Raw genomic sequence first — 18197 nt, forward strand, 5'->3', positions numbered from 1 at the left:
AATTTCCCATAAATCCTACTACTCAAGGCATCAAAGTGAGCCCGAGACCTTTTCTGTGCAACAGAAAGGTTAAATTGCAATAGCTCATGAATCAATCAGTGCGCTCAATGTTTTCAAGTTGCAAAAACAGTGCCAGGTAACACATAGCAGCCTGATAAAGAGGATTCACAATGTTGGAGAACCCCAAGTGATAACTGGGTGGTGGCTGAATGTTAGTTATTTATAGTACAAATCCAAGTTAGTGCTTTGGGCAACTCTTCAATATGCAACAATGCTGATTAGCATGAGCATGTAGACAAATACAGCAGCTGTATGGAGCTCATATAGGACCCTGGTTGCTGGAACTTTTTTTAAATAGAGAAGGGGATTTGGCAAGACCACAGGGATCCTTTAGCTTCCACCTGGACAAGTCACGGGAGGAGGCTAGGAAGAACATCAACATATTGCTTCACCTGAAAGATGGAAAAACTCTAACAAATGAAGCTCCGCTTTCTAGTACTGAACAGCAGAGTTAGTTAGGGTGACCAGATGTCCCGATTTTATAGGGACAGTCCTGATATTTGGGGCTTTTTCTTATATAGGCTCCTATTACCCCCCCCCCCCACCCTCTGACCTGATTTTCACACTTGCTGTCTGGTCACCCTAGAGTTAGCACTGGGTATGAGCCCAAGTCTGGGCATCAGACTTGAGCCAGACTTGAGGTTCTCATCTAGAAAGAGAAGAGTGCTACCATCTAACATTGCAAGAAAACAATTTCTTCTTCGGATTCAATCATATCTTTTCACTGTTTGCCTCAATATCCATGCTAGGGAAATGGATAATATCCAGTAAGGATTAATTTAACAAGAAGGGTATGGATAATTTAATGGAAGGACTGACTCAGGTAGCACTATGGGCCTGATCCAATGGGAATCTTTCCATTGATAAGGGCCTGCATTAACAGGGGGAAGTTGAAGCTATACTTCAGAACAGAAACAATATGAATAACTCTTTAAGATTTAAAAAAGAAAAGGAGAATGATAAGAACAAGTCCCAAAAATCTTAGCAGCTGTGAAGTTGCTCCAAAACTGCCTTGTGAACGGCACCACATAAAATTACAACAACTCTTTTTTGCGGTTATTTTAACCTTTCGCACGGATTATAACACATTGTCAACAGCTTCATCAATTATCCATGGCTAAAAAGTGGACTCTAACATTCTGCAAGTGTTATTAATTGGTCTCAGTGGCATGTAATGAGTTTAAAAGCTCCTACCTGCGTGCCCTCGGGGATGGTGGCTAGAAGCGGACAACAATTTACAGCACGCCATTAACACATAGACCAGAAAGAGCCAGTGAGATAGAAGCATTGATTTGGCACAGAATCTCATCCTGTAGGCAGAAAAGAAAGCAACGGAGTGAAAGAACAATATAACTAGGGACCCCTGTAAAAATGCTGCTGAGAAGAGGAGAGCTGAAAAGACGCTGACGAGTGACTGAAATGGTTTATTACCAGGTAATACTGACAAAAATCAAATTCACACTTGGGTTGGGATCAATTCCTTGCCAAGTGTGTTTCATAATTAGAAGCGCTGCAGTGGTGATTGACTCCCCCCCCCAATGCATGTTCTTATGTGACTTCATTAGGTTCTGTGAATCTGAGGTTGAAGAGTAAGAACCTTGCACGTTCACATACTCAAAGCAACGTTCGATTTAAATATAGACAGACTGAATGTCACTTGGAGCAGGTGAGGGTCTTAAACTGGACCCAGCTCAGATTCAGAAACAGAACAGGAAAATCCCTCTAATAATTTTCAGGACGGATTTTCAAAACAAAGCTCAGCTCCTATTTAGGCACCTAAGTGAAGTAGCTGGGTTTGTACAATGGCTCGACATACAACAGCTCCCACTGAGCATAATGGGGGCTGCTGGGGGCTGAGCCTGGGTGGAAATCTGGCCACAATCTGCTTTGCGAGCATTGCCTACCACGTCAAGGTGTTGGGGAACTGCTCCTCTCAGCACTGCTGCAATATAACGGGCAGATTCCCGTATTCTCATTCATGCTGAGTAGCAACTCATTCCGCAGCTCATTCCATGGAAATCAATGGGACTATTCGAGGAGTAAGAAACATTACCATGTAAGGGTGGCAGAATTAGGCCCAGTGGAAGGCAGCGTTAGAGCTCAGGTCTTCCCAGCTTTCATTGCTCTGCCATGGCTTCCCCAGTTGCATTCATCATGTGGAAAGGTAATGTGATCATTTTCTTAAACTGAATTATGATGATGTATTATTTATACAAAGTACTCAAGAGTGCGCTTTGCACTTGTACCCTTAGATTCCATCTTTTCAGCAAATGCTGTATGCGAGAATGTCTCAAACTAATTAAAAATAGTTTATGGATGTGCATAAATTGAACTAAATGCTGTTTTCATAGCAGCGACTCCTGATCTGCAGTTAACCAGCATGCTGGGATTTGGAAAAGTCTACCTTGAGCATTCTTATTGATACCAAAACACCACTCTCAAAAAATGAACAAAACAAAACTATATGGTACACCTCTACCCCGATATAACACTGTCCTCGGGAGCCAAAAAAATCTTACTGTGTTATAGGTGAAACTGCGTTATATCAAACTTGCTTTGATCCACCGGACTGTGCAGCCCCCCCCTCCCCCTCCCGAGCCCTGCTTTACCGCGTTATATCCGAAGTCATGTTATATCAGGTAGTGTTATATGGGGGAAGAGGTGTACTCTTTTTTTTTTTTGGCAGATTTCAGATCAGCTTTCCTGATGCAATTGCAAGGGCGCTTGCTTGTTTGATTATAAAGTACCTCAAACTGTTAGGCTAATCAGATCGTGCAAGTGGGTGAACGTTCTGAACGTTTACAAAAAATATAAAGAGGAGACCTCACAAAATGTTCACCTCTACCGTAACGGCTTCAGGAAGCATTTCCATTTAATTTTAAACATTTAAAAGATATACACACCATCAAAAACCAGATCTCATGTTTTCTCATTTAGAACGGCTTGCCTCTTTTTCCTTTCGTGCATTATAAAGTGCTTTCCTTCTCCGCTTGTTCATTAGTGGCAATATTGGTACTGCCCAAACAGCTCACAGGAGCACTTTGTAATATCACAAACTATCAGGCTAAGAGCCTGTTGTAAATATATTTTAGCAACACCCATTATCTTATGATTGAGGAAAAAAATACATTGGCAAAGAAAACAGCCACATGGGTGCATGTTCAGGGGTCCTTGCAGCGTCTTTGTTGTACGGTGACTATTTAAAAAGTAAATGGTGGCTATTGATTTAAGAAAATGATGTTGTACTGTGACAGACCCAGACCAGTGGGGTACAGGAGTCTGGTAGAGGGCAAATATACTGGTCACTGGATGAGTAGTTTTCTGTTCCCTGAGTGACCAGAGCAGGGGCTGCACTAGAGTAATCAGGAACCTGCTAGAACCAGTTAAGGCAGGCAGGCTAATTAGGACACCTGGAACCAATTAAGAAGAAGCTGCTAGAATCAATTAAGGCAGGCTAATCAGGGCACCTGGGTTTTAAAAAGGAGCTCACTTCAGTTTCTGGTGCGAGTGTGAGGAGCTGAGAGTGAGAGGGTGTGCTGTACTGCTGGAGGACTGAGGAGCACAAGCGTTATCAGACACCAGGAGGAAGGTCCTGTGGTGAGAATAAGGAAGGTGTTTGGAGCAGGCCATGGGGAAGTAGCCCAGGGAGTTGTAGCCATCATGCAGCTGTTACAGGAGGCACTATAGACAGCTGCAGTTCACAGGGCCCTGGGCTGGAACCAGGAGTAGAGGGCAGGCCTGGGTTCCCCCCAAACCTCCCAATTGACCTGGACTGTGGGTTCTTCCAGAGGGGAAGGTCTCTGGGCTGTTCCCCAACCCACATGGTGAATCTCTGAGGCAAGAAAATCCGCCAATAAGTGCAGGACCCACCACCAAGATAGAGGAGGGACTTTGTCACAGTACTTAAAGCAGCCAGACAAGATTTTAAAATCTTCTTGAAAGGAAAGGAGATGTCTGCCTATCATAAGCAACTACCTGCCTCTAGCAGCCAGCGTGTGGTTACCCTGTGCAAACAAAACTATGAAGGGGGAAAACCACAAAGGGCCTGACTCCCATTGACACTAAGGCCCTTTTACACTGCTACAATGGAGTAAATGAGGATCAGACACGCAAAATGGAGGCTCGCTGTGGGCCATGCCCTGGAAGTACTCCACATGTGGAACTCATTTCAGGACTGGGCCAGTTGTTAACTTGGAGCAGCTCCATTTCAGTTTGGGCTTGAGTCACCTCTCACTGAAACCAGTCCAAATCCAGCAACTCCATTAAATCTATTGTAAGGGGGATTAGCAATGGTTTCGGCTAGGGCCTGATCCTGGTTGAAGTCTATGGCAATCAGGAAAAAAAAAACCCCAACAACCAACCTACCCAGCTAGGCTTTGGAATCCGCTTACCTCTGCCAAGATGACTATGGGCCAGATCCTTCTCTCATTTATCCCCATAGTCATCGAAGGGGAATCACGGCCTAACCGAGAGCAGAATTTCACCTTAATACTTCCCTTGCTTCACATGCCCCTGAATGCACGCTCTGGAGCCCATGATTAACATGGAGTTTAGTAATGCACACAAAAAATACAGCTTGGATCTAGGCGGTTATTCTTGTCATCAACATCGCTCAATTGTTCTGAGCGTAAGTGTTGGAAACAGACCAAACTATTTGCCGCGAACCCAATTCAGACCTCAGTTTCCCTGGTGTCAATCTGAAGGAACACTACTGAAGCCAGTGGTGTTCCTTCAGATACACAGCAGTGGAATTGAAAGCAGAGTTAGACCCTTAGAATTGAAACATTTGGAGCCTGATTTTCAGAACTGCTGGGCACCCACAATTCCAGGCGAAGTTAAGGGGAGCCTCCAACATCTGAAAATCAGGCACAAGGAGGCAGATTTTTGAAAATGTTTAATACCTCATTTGGACAGCTAAATAATGTTCCAAAGAGTTCTGGGTCTGCCATTGTTCTCACTGAGGGAGGAGGCCGATTCTCCATTGTTCTCAATGGAAGCTGATGGGTGATGAGCACTTTTGAAAACCTAGCCCTTATTTAGGTGCTTAAATGGAAGTTGAGCTCTTTTAAAAAGCTGGCTCCAATTAGGAGTGCTGGACTCTGCTGAAAATCTGGCCCCAGCAACCTGCCACGTTTTCGGCAGTGCAGGGAAGAGCAGTATGCTTCCCGTGGTGCCATGCAATTACCCTCTAAAAAAGGCAACAGTTCTTAAATGTACTGATCTAGAGAGAGGAGCCTGGGTTGTAGGTGTGAATATGGAACCCCTGCAAAGGTCAGAGGAGTGAATCCAGGATTTCAGTTCACGGCCCTCTCGACCAATATTAGACAAACTCATTCACTAAGGCCTGGCCTACACATAGTTTTTATACCAATATAACTATTTTCTTTAGGGAGTTGGTTTTTTACTAATATAGTTGTACTGGTACAACCCGTACTATGGATGCAATTATACTGGTATTAAAGACACCTTATACCAGTATAGCTTATTCCAATCATCATATAGAAACAGCTGTACCAATAGAAAGTACCTTTAGACTGGTATAAATGCATTGACACTGGGGGTGTTGTACCAATTTAACTATACCTGTGTAGTTAAAGCACTACAACCTTTGCATGAAGAAGAAAATGACTAAGGTGTTGTCTACAACTCACTAGTATAAAGATAGCAATTTTTTTCTTTTAAAAGAAAAAAAAAAAACTGAAGTTAGATGGACACTATGTAATAGGAGGTGAGCATTTCACCACATTTAGCAGCAGGTGATGTCAGCGGGATAACTTTCTCAAAAATGTTACATTTGCATACATTAATTCGCCTGTTCCCTCAGACAGATTTAAATGGGCATTACTGCTAACCAGAACCGCAAATCTTCATTGCCAATTCTAAAGATAAAAAGTTGTCTTACCTTGGGGACTTTGCAAGAATTTTTTTCCAGTCAAACACAATTATTTCAGTGCGATTTTCACAGTTATTCCAAATTCCCATTTGCAGCTACAAACAAGCATTTCTGCATTTCAGAAATTTTCCTTCACTCTGGGGACCTGCAGAGGAAACCAGATTAGACAGCAATTAGAGTTTGGAATGGTGATGTTTAATAGATTTCTGTCAACAAAATCATTGCTTTACAGTGCCATCTACAGTGCAATGAGTGTCAAAAGGCAGCAAAGTATTGGAGAGCTAGTTAAACTGTTTTCAAGTATACAGAGAAAACGTCACAAGGCAGTTTTGAAAGATCATTGGATTAACTCTATGCAGAGATCATTCCATTCAAAAATAATAAATGCAGTGAATACAGTATTTGATCATATACGTAGTGACTTATATCCATAAGGCTGCCCAGCCACCAAGCAAGTTCTAGGGATTGGGAATGGCTCCACACCCCACTGGGACCTAGGAATGGCATTATGATCCCATGATCACCTGAAACATTGTCTGCTACCTGTCCTGCCAATAAGGTTTGGATCAGGCCCTTTGACTTCAGTCTCTTATTCCATCAGGTAAACACGAAGGGGCAGATTCGCCGTCCCACCTAAGCGTTGCAGAAAGCCATTTGTTCTCTCCCTGTTCCTCAGCCACCTGGCCCCAGTGCAAGATAGAGCTGCTCCATGCAGCTGTAACTTATATGCAGGCATAACAGAGCTCCATTCTGCTGGGCCACCTCCCCACCCACCCATTGTCATGCCCGCTTCTCCCCAGTTACGATGTGGGTGGGGCCGGTGCAGGATGCAGAGAAGACTTCCCCAGCACAGGGGGAATTCTCCCTGGGCTATTGGAGCCCCACACGTTCAGATGCATTTCAGAAATTACTCAAACCTCTGGTGCCTGCAGAATTGGGCTGGAAATCTCATTAAAAAGGCTTTCTTAGAAAATTTCCTGGTGCATTTGGTGTCCAGTTGAAACAGAAATACCATAAGAACAACAGTATTTCCCCATCTGGCCAAATCCCAGCTGTTCAGAGACAGCATCACACATCCACACCCCCACCCCAGTTCAGTTTCAGGGTGGGGAGTGGTAGGAGATGGCTGGGGAGTAAGCACCCCCCCATTTACTGAAACCAAGTTGCAATTATGACAACCTTGCACATTCCCAGTTTGAATTAACTGCAACATTAGTAGCGTCACCCTGGATCTAAAGAACAGAGGTTCCGCAGGATCGCATACGGCTGCATTTTGACAATGGAGCACATTATTCGCCGGGTCTGCTATTGGGACTAGTTGCTGACAGTCACCAGATCTCGTGCTGATAAATGTGTGTTTTTCCAGAAGCTGCATTTTCAAGAAATTGTTCGGCAGAGAAACTCTAATAGTTTTATTGACATGTGTTCCATAAAATAATGAGCTGAAAATTTCATCTCATAAAAATTCAAGTCCCTTTGCTTTTATTGTTTATATTGGTTCTCTCTCCTACCCCGGGCTCAACTTGACCTTCCACTATCAGAAATATGACACAGTGTGTAATTTGTCAGTGCCCATAATAATGTGCTCTTTGCCTACTGAGTGATCAAAATGACCTTTTCTTATTTTCTACCACCACTTTTCTTATTTTGCTACGCAATGGGAACAATTAGGAATTTGCTTTTAAGAAATACAAAATTACACCCTTCCTTTGGAGGGCATAGCATCTCTGGGGTCATTAAACCATGTGCCTTAGCAGGTGCCTTTCAGTGGCTAATGCTCAGAGCAGGAAAGCCCATGGTTTGCAATGCTTATCATTTGCTGTTCAGTTTGCAGTCAGAAAAAACAGAGAAATCGTTGGACTTAAAGTAATATCAGGATAACAAGCTACAAATTAATCACTTTCTTCCTCTCCCTTGTTTGACCAGCATGGAGAGTATTAGCATGTGCCTGCATCCATATAATGCAGCAACTCTATTCAAAAACAGTTTTTAGTAGAGTGGCATCTGAAGACAAAGATCTATTGTCTTTATTAATAATTTCTTCTATAAATACGAGTGAAGAAAAAAAGATAAGTTTATCTCAAAGTTTTATTTTAAAAGATTCAGGGATTTTTTTTTTAAATACGAGAGAGAATGACTGACGTGTTTTGTGTCCAATACAGGTTTGTCCATTTCAAATTAGACAGATATATTTTTACATTGCCCTTTCAGAAAACAATACAACACAATACTACTTGGTTTTTAGGTCATACCTGTTTCCTACTCAAATTTACTATCTTTATTTTATAATATCCTGAAGGTTTGTCTAGAAGCAAATACAAATTGTATTGCTCTGTGTTTACTTTACTGATTAAAGAAAAACAAAGTATGGGTTATTCCAATTTGCAGTCACTAGATAGAGAAAGAACGAGGACACTGCCACTAACATAATTCAAGGCTTCCCCATGCTATCTGGATGCAAAACTTCTTGAAAGAATGGGGTTGTTTGTGGGGACGGGATTAACACAATCCAATCAGGGGGCTGAGACTAGCTGCTTCATGTCAATAAGAGAAAGAATAGGAAAAAATAAATCTCACCTGATTAGGTTAAAAGAAATTCCAAGATTTTAGTCCCGAAACTGGGTTCTGTGCCTGTTTTCCATATAAGTAATGTTCCCCTGGGCAGATTTTAATGCTGGTTCTTGCATCACCCAGCGGGTGTGGCAGTACTTTCAGCAGCAGAACAATTACTTGTTTACAGATTGCACAAACAATACAATCACTCCTGACCTTCCGAGTGAAGCTCTCTCCTGGGGAAGTCTGGATTTCTCATGCAGCCAGTCCCCAGCGCCAGGGGCAGGTAACGATACTCTCATTGGTCAGTTACAGGCTCCGAGCCTGATCCTGGAAGATAGCGAGCTGCTTAACAGCAACTGGCCTCTATGGGCCAGACCCTTTACTTCACTGGAGATGTGCTTCGCAGTAACTGGCCCACGAGCATTGTGGGGGCTCAATACTAGTAGGTGGCACTCTGCAATTTGCAGGATTGGCCCCATAATAACAGGGACCCTGATACTTGCATAAGTAAGGGTTTGCAGTAACTCTGAAGGGCTCTTTAGGGACCCCAATTCTGCCATCCCTGGGCACCCTTTCAATGGGGTTTTCAGACGCATAAGTAATGCAAGATGATGCCCTTATTCATTAACCCAATTTCAAAACCTAACTTAATATGGAAACTGTAAAGCTCTCTCATGTTACATGGAAAATGAGAAGTCCATTTAATCTCTGTCTCCTCCTGCTCTGTAATGGTACTACAGACCCCAATGACACCTCACTGTCCTGAACAACATGGTACAAGACAACAGGTGTCTAACAATTCATTCTTTTTTAGCCTACACAGTAAAATCAAGGTGATTTGTTGTTCTCTGTACAGAATAAGTATTCCAGACATCAATTAACTAAATCAAGAATTCGACAAGCAACCCTTTTTCTTAGATGCATATTGACAGCAATTTAAATATTGTTTCTCAGAACTTAAGGTTTTTACTTCCATGTATGTTATTATCATGTTAATAAATACTTAAATAAGAACACAAGAAAGGCCATACCGGGTCAGACCTAAGGTCCACCTAGCCCAGTATCGTGTCTTCTGACCATGGCCAATGCCAGATGCTTCAGAGGGAATGAACAGAACGGGGCAATCATCAAGTGATCCATCCCTTGTTGCCCATTCCCAGCATTTGGCAGTCAGAGGCTTAGGGACACCAGAGCATGGGTTTGTATCCTTTACCATCTTGGCTCATAGCCTTTGATGGACCTATCCTCCATGAACTTATCTAATTCTTATATTAAGCTTCCATTTACAATGACATTGAAACAGATTACGCAACCGTTATTCATGTTGGTGAGCACTTACTTACATGAGTAGTTCCACTGAAGTCAATGGGACTGTTCACATGAGCAAAAGCTTACCAGCATGAGCAAAGGCTGAATAAGATAGGCTTTTGTGGGTAGGGTGCTACTCTAGGACTTGGAAGATGGATCAAATCCCGGCTCCACTACAGACTCTGGCAAGTCACTTAGCCTCTCTGTGCCTCAATTCCCTAACTGCAAAACACCGCCCTACTTCACGGTGGGAGGTCGTATGGAGAAATACATTCAAAGATTGTGAGGTGCTCAGACACTAATGGTGATGGGGGGCAGATAACTAAACAAACGTATATAATATTTTATAGTGGGCTTCTTTTCCTGCCAATAGTTGCAGGTTATAAAATATCTTTTTATAGCTAGTTTTAACATCTGTGAAAAGGTTATTACCAGTGCATTTTATAACATTCTTTATAATGAGCTATTAAAAGAATATAAGCATGTCCAAGAATTTATAAATAGGACCTTAATTTGAAATGTACCCAATATGTCCTCAATTTTTTTTTTAAAAAAAAAAAAAGGGAGGGGGAGAAGAGAGAGACAGATGGCCCATCTCTTAAGAGGCTCTTCTTATGTAAAATAATTTGCGTAAATGAAATAAATTCACATGCCATATATTGTACAAGGAAATTTGTCAGCATGAGAGCTGAGAAATTCCTTAAAAGCTACTGAAGGTCTTTATTTAACCATTTGGAACCATTACATTTTAGTTTATGAAGCGGGGGGGGGGAGGGGGAGGAAGAGCTATCAACACAAGCAATTTGTTAGTGGGGGAGGGGGGAATTAAGATCCACTTTTTACTGACCATACATTTCAAAACCATTGCTAAGGTTTGACTGGAAAACATCTGACATGACATTAAAAGAAGTGCTAAAATAAAATGTCCAAGTTGTCCTAAAGAGAGACCACCCATTTCTAGAGCTAAACAAATCTGACCAGTAGTGGATATTTAGCTATTAATCTCCAAAGGCCTAATTATCTTTACTGGAGAAAAGTGCGTGTGCGTGTTTTAATTAGTCCAGGTTATTTAATTGGACTTTGTCCCTCATCTCTAATTCTTCATGTAATCTAAACAGAGAGTGTCAAAGATGCAATGCTTGAAATGATCCCAAACCTAATTTATTCTTCAGGAAATGTTTCCACCAGTTAAAACCACCTGATTCAGTGAACTGATTTTAAATGCAGCAAGCCTTCCTTATGACAGGCAACATTGTCTAGTGGCTAACACACTGCCCTAGGAGTCCCAAACCTGCGTTCTAGTCCAAGCTCTGCTATTAACCTGCTGGGTGACCTCAGACAAGTCATTTCACCACTTGGTGCCTCCGCTTCCCCATCTGTAAAATGTGGATAAGGACACTGTCCTCCTTCGTAAAGCCCTTTGCGATCTACTGATGAAAAGCATCTATATAAGAGCCAGGTATTTAATAGTTGATCATGAATGGTGCAGAGCGCCTCCTTGTGGAGTCAATGGGAACTGAGGGAATGCAGCATCTTGCATGGGGGAGGGTGAGAGGTCCTCATACATAAGAGATATGTCTATGAAACAGCATGACTGACAACGTTTTGCTATGAACAGAAATAAACCAACATATAGCATTTATTTCTGAAATACATCAAAACTCATACAAAGGTAGGTGTAGTCTATTCTTCTCTCCCGCTGTATTTAAGATCATTTGGTCAGACATGTCTGCAATTGTTTAATGCCATCCACATAGACGTTATTTCCTTTTAACATGTAGTAAACAAAGTTTTTAAGGCAACAGATAATACGATCACTTCTCTTTCAAACCATCCTGGAGCGAAGTTCAGACTAAAAGGATAAAAGCAGGTTAAAAAACAGAGTCTGAAAATACCTTGCAGATACTTCACAATGTTCAGCCTTCCTTTAGTGTGACATGGGTGCCCCCTAGTGGGCTAGAAACATATTTCCCAAAGAATGCCGTGCCAGTAAAGCCACTTGACTCTTCCATTCTCTGTAATTACAGTTGTGTTTTAAGATATCAGAAACGGCCTAAATGGAATTCATTGCAATTTTATAGCAAAAATTAACTTGTCCCAGGCTGATGCAAATTAAGGCAGCGCCCTGGATTGTGTATACATAATTTAGCAACGCAATATTAAACTGTTCCAACTTTCGACATTACTAGAAAAATCTCATTAACTCATCTATAGGATACGCAGCAACTGCACCTTCTGAAACCTCACTCCTTATTGTTCTAACTCAGAACCAGGCTCTCCCTTGGAGAAATCCCCTCAATGTCTCCTGCTTGCTGCAAAGCCTCTCATTTGAGAGTTCTCCTTTGTGTTCGAATGAGCCGTCCGTGCAAATTAAGTTTTGTCATTAATCATATTAATGTGCTGGTGTCAGGCTCCTCCAGTCATCCTCCGCCGTCCTGCCCCCCACACCAAACAAATCTTGTCAGCACTGTTTCTCTGCCACAAGTAAGATCCACTTCAGTCCTGAACGGAAGGGAGGTCAGTCACATATTCCCAGGAATGGTATGCCCCACCACCACCACCAGTGTCCTCGCGTGCATGGTGCTGCAAGGTCACACCGGCAGGGGTGGAGCGGCACGTTCCATTTTGTTTCAGTACTGGACAGAGGACAAGCCATCCAAAAGGAGAACTGGACAAATGACCCGCCTAACTGCAGGCCTTCTTGCATAGCTGGCTGTCTCTAAAGACTCTGCCCAAGACCTTGGCCTGCATACTTGTGCAGTGGCAGTAAAGGGATCAAGACCCCTGTCCCTTATCCTCCTGGACTTGGCTATGCAGGAACTGTGCACCTCCTACTCCCTGCCCCTCATAGCAGGAGCCTGGGGAGCGGGTGAAGAGAGGGTAGGCAGAGCTGAGGCCAGGCATGGCAAAGGGTTCATGATTTTCAGCTAATATAGGTGACTAGAGAAGTACTTACTACCCTGAGCCGGCCCTAGACCAAATGGCGCCGCAGGCCAGGAGCGTCTTCGGTGCCCCTGCCCTCCATTTGTTAAACTTTTTAATACCTTATCTTTTATTGCATTTGTAGCCTAGTTCATGATGTTGAACAATTTGCATGCATGATTTATCCCAGTCATATAAGACGATACATTTGCATGCTAGGATCTGTAAGTCTGTATTTATGCAGGACATATATAAGCAAATAAAAAAAATTGTTTCCTCTAAGCTTATAGAAGCTTTTTAATTTTAAGAAAGTCTGGAAGATTTCACGAGTTTCTAGAAAGGGCCAGGACATTCTAGGAGGTTAGTGAAAAATGAACCCACATACAGAATACCAGAAACATTTTACTTCAAAACTTCTCTTTTCTCTTTTGTCGCTAACAACAAAAAGAGCATCCCAAGCCCGGCGCCACCAAGCAGTCACCTGGGTTGCCTGGCCCTAACTCCAGCCCTGTTACTACCTTCCACCCAGGAAGGAGGGTGAAACAGGCAGGGGACTATGGCTCCATGAGCCACAATTCTTTCCTTGTTATACTCCTGGAGTGGCAAAACAACATGCCACCCTTTCCTAGGGGCCATGTTCTTGTGACACAATCTAGCCCCCTGTAGCCATCCCAACCACATTTCATAGACTTTTAAGGCCAGAAGGTGCCGTCTAGTCTGACCTCCTGCAGAACATCCAGCCTCACCTGGTGATTCCTGCATCAGGCCTGTAACTTCTGTTAGAGCTAGAGCACAGCATTTAGAAAGACAACCATACAACGCCCATAGAGAAGAGCTAGGTAGTCTATAATTATTGATTTAAAGACTTGAAGTGAAGGAGAATTCACCACATCCTTCAATAAGTCGTTCCTGTGGTTAATTAAACTTCATTATGAAAAATTTGCACCTTTTCTAGGCTCAATTTGTCCATCCCCAACTTCCACCCAGTGGATCTCATTATGCCCTGTTCTGAAAGACTAAAGAGCCCTCTCCTACCAGAAATCCCCCCCCCCCACCCCATGTCAGTACTTACAGACGGGTCACTGCTTAACCTTCTTTTTCACAAACTTTAGTCTCTCCCTGTCAGGCAGGTTTTCCAGGCCATGAATCATCTTATACCTCTTTTCTGTAACCTTTCCAACATCCTTTTTGAAAGGCGGCCTCCAGAACTGGACACAGCATTCCAGTAAGTGTGTCACTAATGCCATATATGGTAGTAATACCACCTCCCTATCCCTACGTGATATTCCCCATCTCCTCCGTCCAACGATTGCGCTAGTCCTCTTATCTACAGCATCGCTCTAGGAGCTCATGTTGAATTGGTTTGCTACCATGACCCCTAAGTCCTTTGCAGATGGTGTTTTAATATTCTTTAAAGGAAAACGGAAATGACTCTGCTTTGGGTAACGTCTCCTTAGTTGAACTCCAAGACATTCCCCCAATACACCATCACTGTATAAAGCAAGCCCTTTGGCAGAATATGGCCCTTAATAGGACTCTCACTGAGTAGTACCTTACTACATGAATAACCCTGTGTAATAAAACACTACCCCACACGAGTGAGGCTGGCAGGGTTGTGCCCTTAATAAATACTGAGAGAATTTCAAGATTGTGTGTGCAAGAGGACAAAAGAACGCCGTACCCTTCATACAATGGGCACGATTTTCTTCTCATTTTACACCAGGTAACTATTGACTTCAGTACAACTACTCCTTACTTACACGGAGTACAGGAGAGGAAAGTCAGGCCTGATCACTTCCAACTGCCTAGCTTACATCTGACTGAAGTGAGAAAGCTCTTCAGACTACAGGAAAAAGTGAGGTAATACAAGCTACAAATGTTAGCATTAACAGCAAAACAAAACCAACAAACAAAAACTAGGCACGCGGCCTAAAATTCAGTTACACAGAGAGATTGCACACAGTTCCCAGCACCTTTCAGACTTCTGCAGGCACACAACAGGCTTTACCAGCAATTTTTAAAACGTCCAAGCAAAACAAACCCTCTCAAAGTGCTTTTTTATGACGTCATATTCCACTCTCTGCTGGCAGCCTTTCAACCTGTCACAGCTAGTCAGCCCTTTCCACTGGAATATTTCAAAGCCTCGTTTGACGACGACTGGGGGAAAGAAACAAGACAATACTGACGAGACCTAAATAAAATAAAGCCATCCAGCCCATCAGTGCATACTACACATAGAATATGGGATTATCTATATATAGCCCTGAGGTGTCCATCCCTGTGGCATCTGGGCTGTTCACACAGAATATACGCCATCTCAGGGCGTCTCAAACTTCATTGCACTGCAACCCCCTTCAGACAACAAAAATTACTACACAACCCCAGGAGGGGGGACTGAAGCCTGAGCCGGTCTGCCCTGCCGTGCCGGGCAGGGGGGCCGAAGCCAAAGAGCTTCAGCCCCAGGCCGGGGGGGCGGAGGGCTGTAATCTGACCCCAGTCACCCAGGGCTGAAGCCCTTGGGGGCTGAAGCCGAAGCCCAGACGGTGGGACTTGGGCTTTGGCCCTGGGCCCCAGCAAGTCTAATGCCAGTCCTGGCAACCCCATTAAAACAGGGTCGCGACCCACAGTTTGGGAACTGCTGCGCTATCTTATACATGTGCTTGTGTGGAGACACCTGCTCTTGTCTTCATTGACATCTGATGTTCTCTCAGAAAGACTCTCTCAAGTTTAGGGAAGGGGGAGTGGGTGATAGACACCCGAGCAGCCTTAATCCCCTCCTAGTCACTACCCGCTGCCTCCGGTATGCGTCTGTAGTTAGTTCTGCAACACAGCAAGTTATTTGTTAGGTGGAAAATGGTCTCCGTGAATTCATGTTGGGGAACCAAAATTGATCACAAGGATGCTTAACTCTAATCAATCCCCTTTTTGCCCCATTTTCTCCAGGGCGCAATCCTGGCAGGTGTACAGAGCAGGGCAGGAGCATTGACACGGTGTGCACAGAATACAGAGTAAATACCCTGCACCTGGGGTGCCTCTGTGTGTCCTTTTTGCCAAGTATAGACCAATACCGCATCAGACCCAAGGGCAGGCAAGACAACAGCTAATACAGTTAAACAACTCCTGGTACCATTAGCACGGCTACAGAGAAAGGTCTGCTAGCATTTACCCTATAGACCCTCCCACTCAAAAGTTTTATAACAATCAAAGACCTGTACTCAAAGCAGATGCGTGGCCAGCTCCTGGTGTCACCCTTACTCACGCGGAGTAGGACTTTACTCCTCAGACAGTCCTGTGCAAGTGGATGGGACTAGTGATGCAATAAGGTACTACACCCAGAGAAGCAACAATGGCAGCAGGAGTCTATGGAGTATTCTAATTGCTTTTGTGGAGACAAAACAAATTAGTACAGAGCTGGGCATGCTACAGCCCTGGGAGATAGGAGGCTGCTTTGTGTCATTCAATGTGGACTCCTTCTGGAAGATGAAGGAGCAATTCCAACACGTGTGAAAGGGATTCTGTGTACGTGTCAGCTGGAACGGCGCTACACAGGCCCACAGAGGGGTTAAGAGAAGGAGCAAAGGGCACAGGGATGACTTCTCTCTTCCCCACCCCAAGGCAAAGGAGTTGCTAAGCACCTGGAAATGCATTCAGAGAAAGTTTCCTAAGGATTTTTAAAGAGTCAGATTACTGCACAAGTCTAGCAGGAAAAAAAAAAAGCGACAGAGCTATTCCAATCTATCTGGATTACAACATGGCAGACCAAAATGGCTCCTAACAAGCCAGGATCGTGTATTTAACCCAAGTTAACCAAGTGACTGGATCAGCTCATTTTACGAGTGTTGCATATATTAGAAAGCACTTCTGACCAGTATGGTCCTTGTGGAATGGAGAGAAGGGTGAAAAGTCTTTGCCATCTGGCACGCCCCACACAAGGGCCACTCACAATCACAGCTCCCAGCTACACACACACACACACACACACACAGAGCGTAGGGGCGCTCAAGAAAACAGGCCACACCATCATGAGAGTCCTGCAATATATCAGGCCAATCAGGATTGGATTGTGCCACTTAACAGCCCCTATGGTTGGTGCAAGTCCACTCCACTCCCAACACGAGCCAGTGGCTAAATAACGCAACAGGGCTCTTAGTAGGGGTTGTTTCTGTTCTATGAATGTCACTAGGGGCAAGGAAGCCAAGGGGACTGAACGTGAGCCTGAGACACTTTGAATTTTTAATCCCATCTCTACAGATGCCTCATGGCATAGCCTTGGTCAAGTCACTTGTGCTACTTCTGAAAATTCTGGCCCCAGTCTTGTCATTTTGGGCCGGATTTTCCTAAGCACTGGCCTGATGCACTGCAGTTTAAACCAGTGGGAGTTGTGGGATGCTCAGGACCACTAGAAATCAGGTCCATGCAGTCTCAAGTTGAGCACCCACAAATGGAAGACCCCAAAGATGAAAATGTTGTTTTCACCCTCTGCCAAAGGCTCCCCCACTGAAAACTGGGGATAAGAATAACTCACCAACGTCACAGCAGCATTGTAAGGATCAGGTAATATCTGTGCAGCCCTTTGGGGAAAGTGGCGCTGTTCTCGTTGCTTTAAAACTGCAAAAGTGGAATGCAGAGACAGAATCAGGGGCTAACGAGTGAGGCTGGGACTCAAAAGTTGCGTGGATGTTGGAACTGGCCTAGCAAGAGCTGAGCAGGTACGGGTTTTCTGTGCACGCATCATTAAGAAATTACTATTGTTTGCTCCAAGGGCTTAGTCTCCCTGTAGGATGGATGCAACAGAAGGCCTTCTAACTGAAGTATAATCCCTAAACAAACTCTGAACACCACATCGTTGTCCATAAGGTCAAAACCCTACCTCTTCCAGTTTATAAATCATGGATTTAGGCAAACCAAGTAATATGGATATTAGATTGACTGCCCAGTTACTCAGCAAGTCAATCAGCAGTTACAGCCTGTCAAAAATATTATAGACTCATGGATTTGCGTGGGGAGAAATCCTTCTCAGGTGTCCAATGGTGCAGAGAGCAGAGCAGGATTTGGGGGGTGGGGAGAAGGTCTGTGCTAGGCACACATATGCCCTGTATTCCCTTGCTCCGTGGGTGCTAACTGTGTGTGGTCATGCAAGGCACTGGAGCAGGTAAAGGTTGGGGCTTGAGGGCTACCACTGTATAAATGCATCAGCCACCATCCCTTGCAGCATGACCACATTAGACCTGGAGGAGCCACTCTGCAGCCCAGATGAAGAGGATTCCTTCCCTCTTTTCCCTGCAAAGATCCACAAACAGCCAAATTTCTCAAGCCAGGTAGGAAAAACGTAAGGTCTGATTCTACCACCTCAGATCTTGTGGAATAGCCTTTACTCCATGAGTCATCCCATGAAGATCAACAGCACAGACTCATACAATAAAGGGCAATTCAAGGTGAGGATGGGAGTCAGAAAAGG

General features: G+C 43.9%; 1 protein-coding gene across 2 annotated transcripts in view; it reads right to left on the reverse strand.

The window, feature by feature from the left end:
- The window catches only part of TAFA4 (TAFA chemokine like family member 4), a 110007-nt gene that overhangs the window by 67065 nt on the left and 24745 nt on the right, over positions 1-18197 (reverse strand). For both annotated transcript variants that reach the window (XM_034777900.1, XM_034777901.1), the window contains exons 2-3: positions 5963-6098; positions 1255-1370 (exon numbers count right to left, since the gene is read on the reverse strand). In XM_034777900.1, coding sequence (XP_034633791.1) covers positions 1255-1370; positions 5963-6042 — 196 coding nt within the window. In that variant the 5' untranslated portion in view covers positions 6043-6098. The remainder of the gene's footprint in view (positions 1-1254; positions 1371-5962; positions 6099-18197) is intronic.

This window comes from Trachemys scripta, chromosome 7 (genome assembly GCF_013100865.1).
Source record: "Trachemys scripta elegans isolate TJP31775 chromosome 7, CAS_Tse_1.0, whole genome shotgun sequence".
Taxonomy (NCBI): domain Eukaryota; kingdom Metazoa; phylum Chordata; order Testudines; family Emydidae; genus Trachemys; species Trachemys scripta.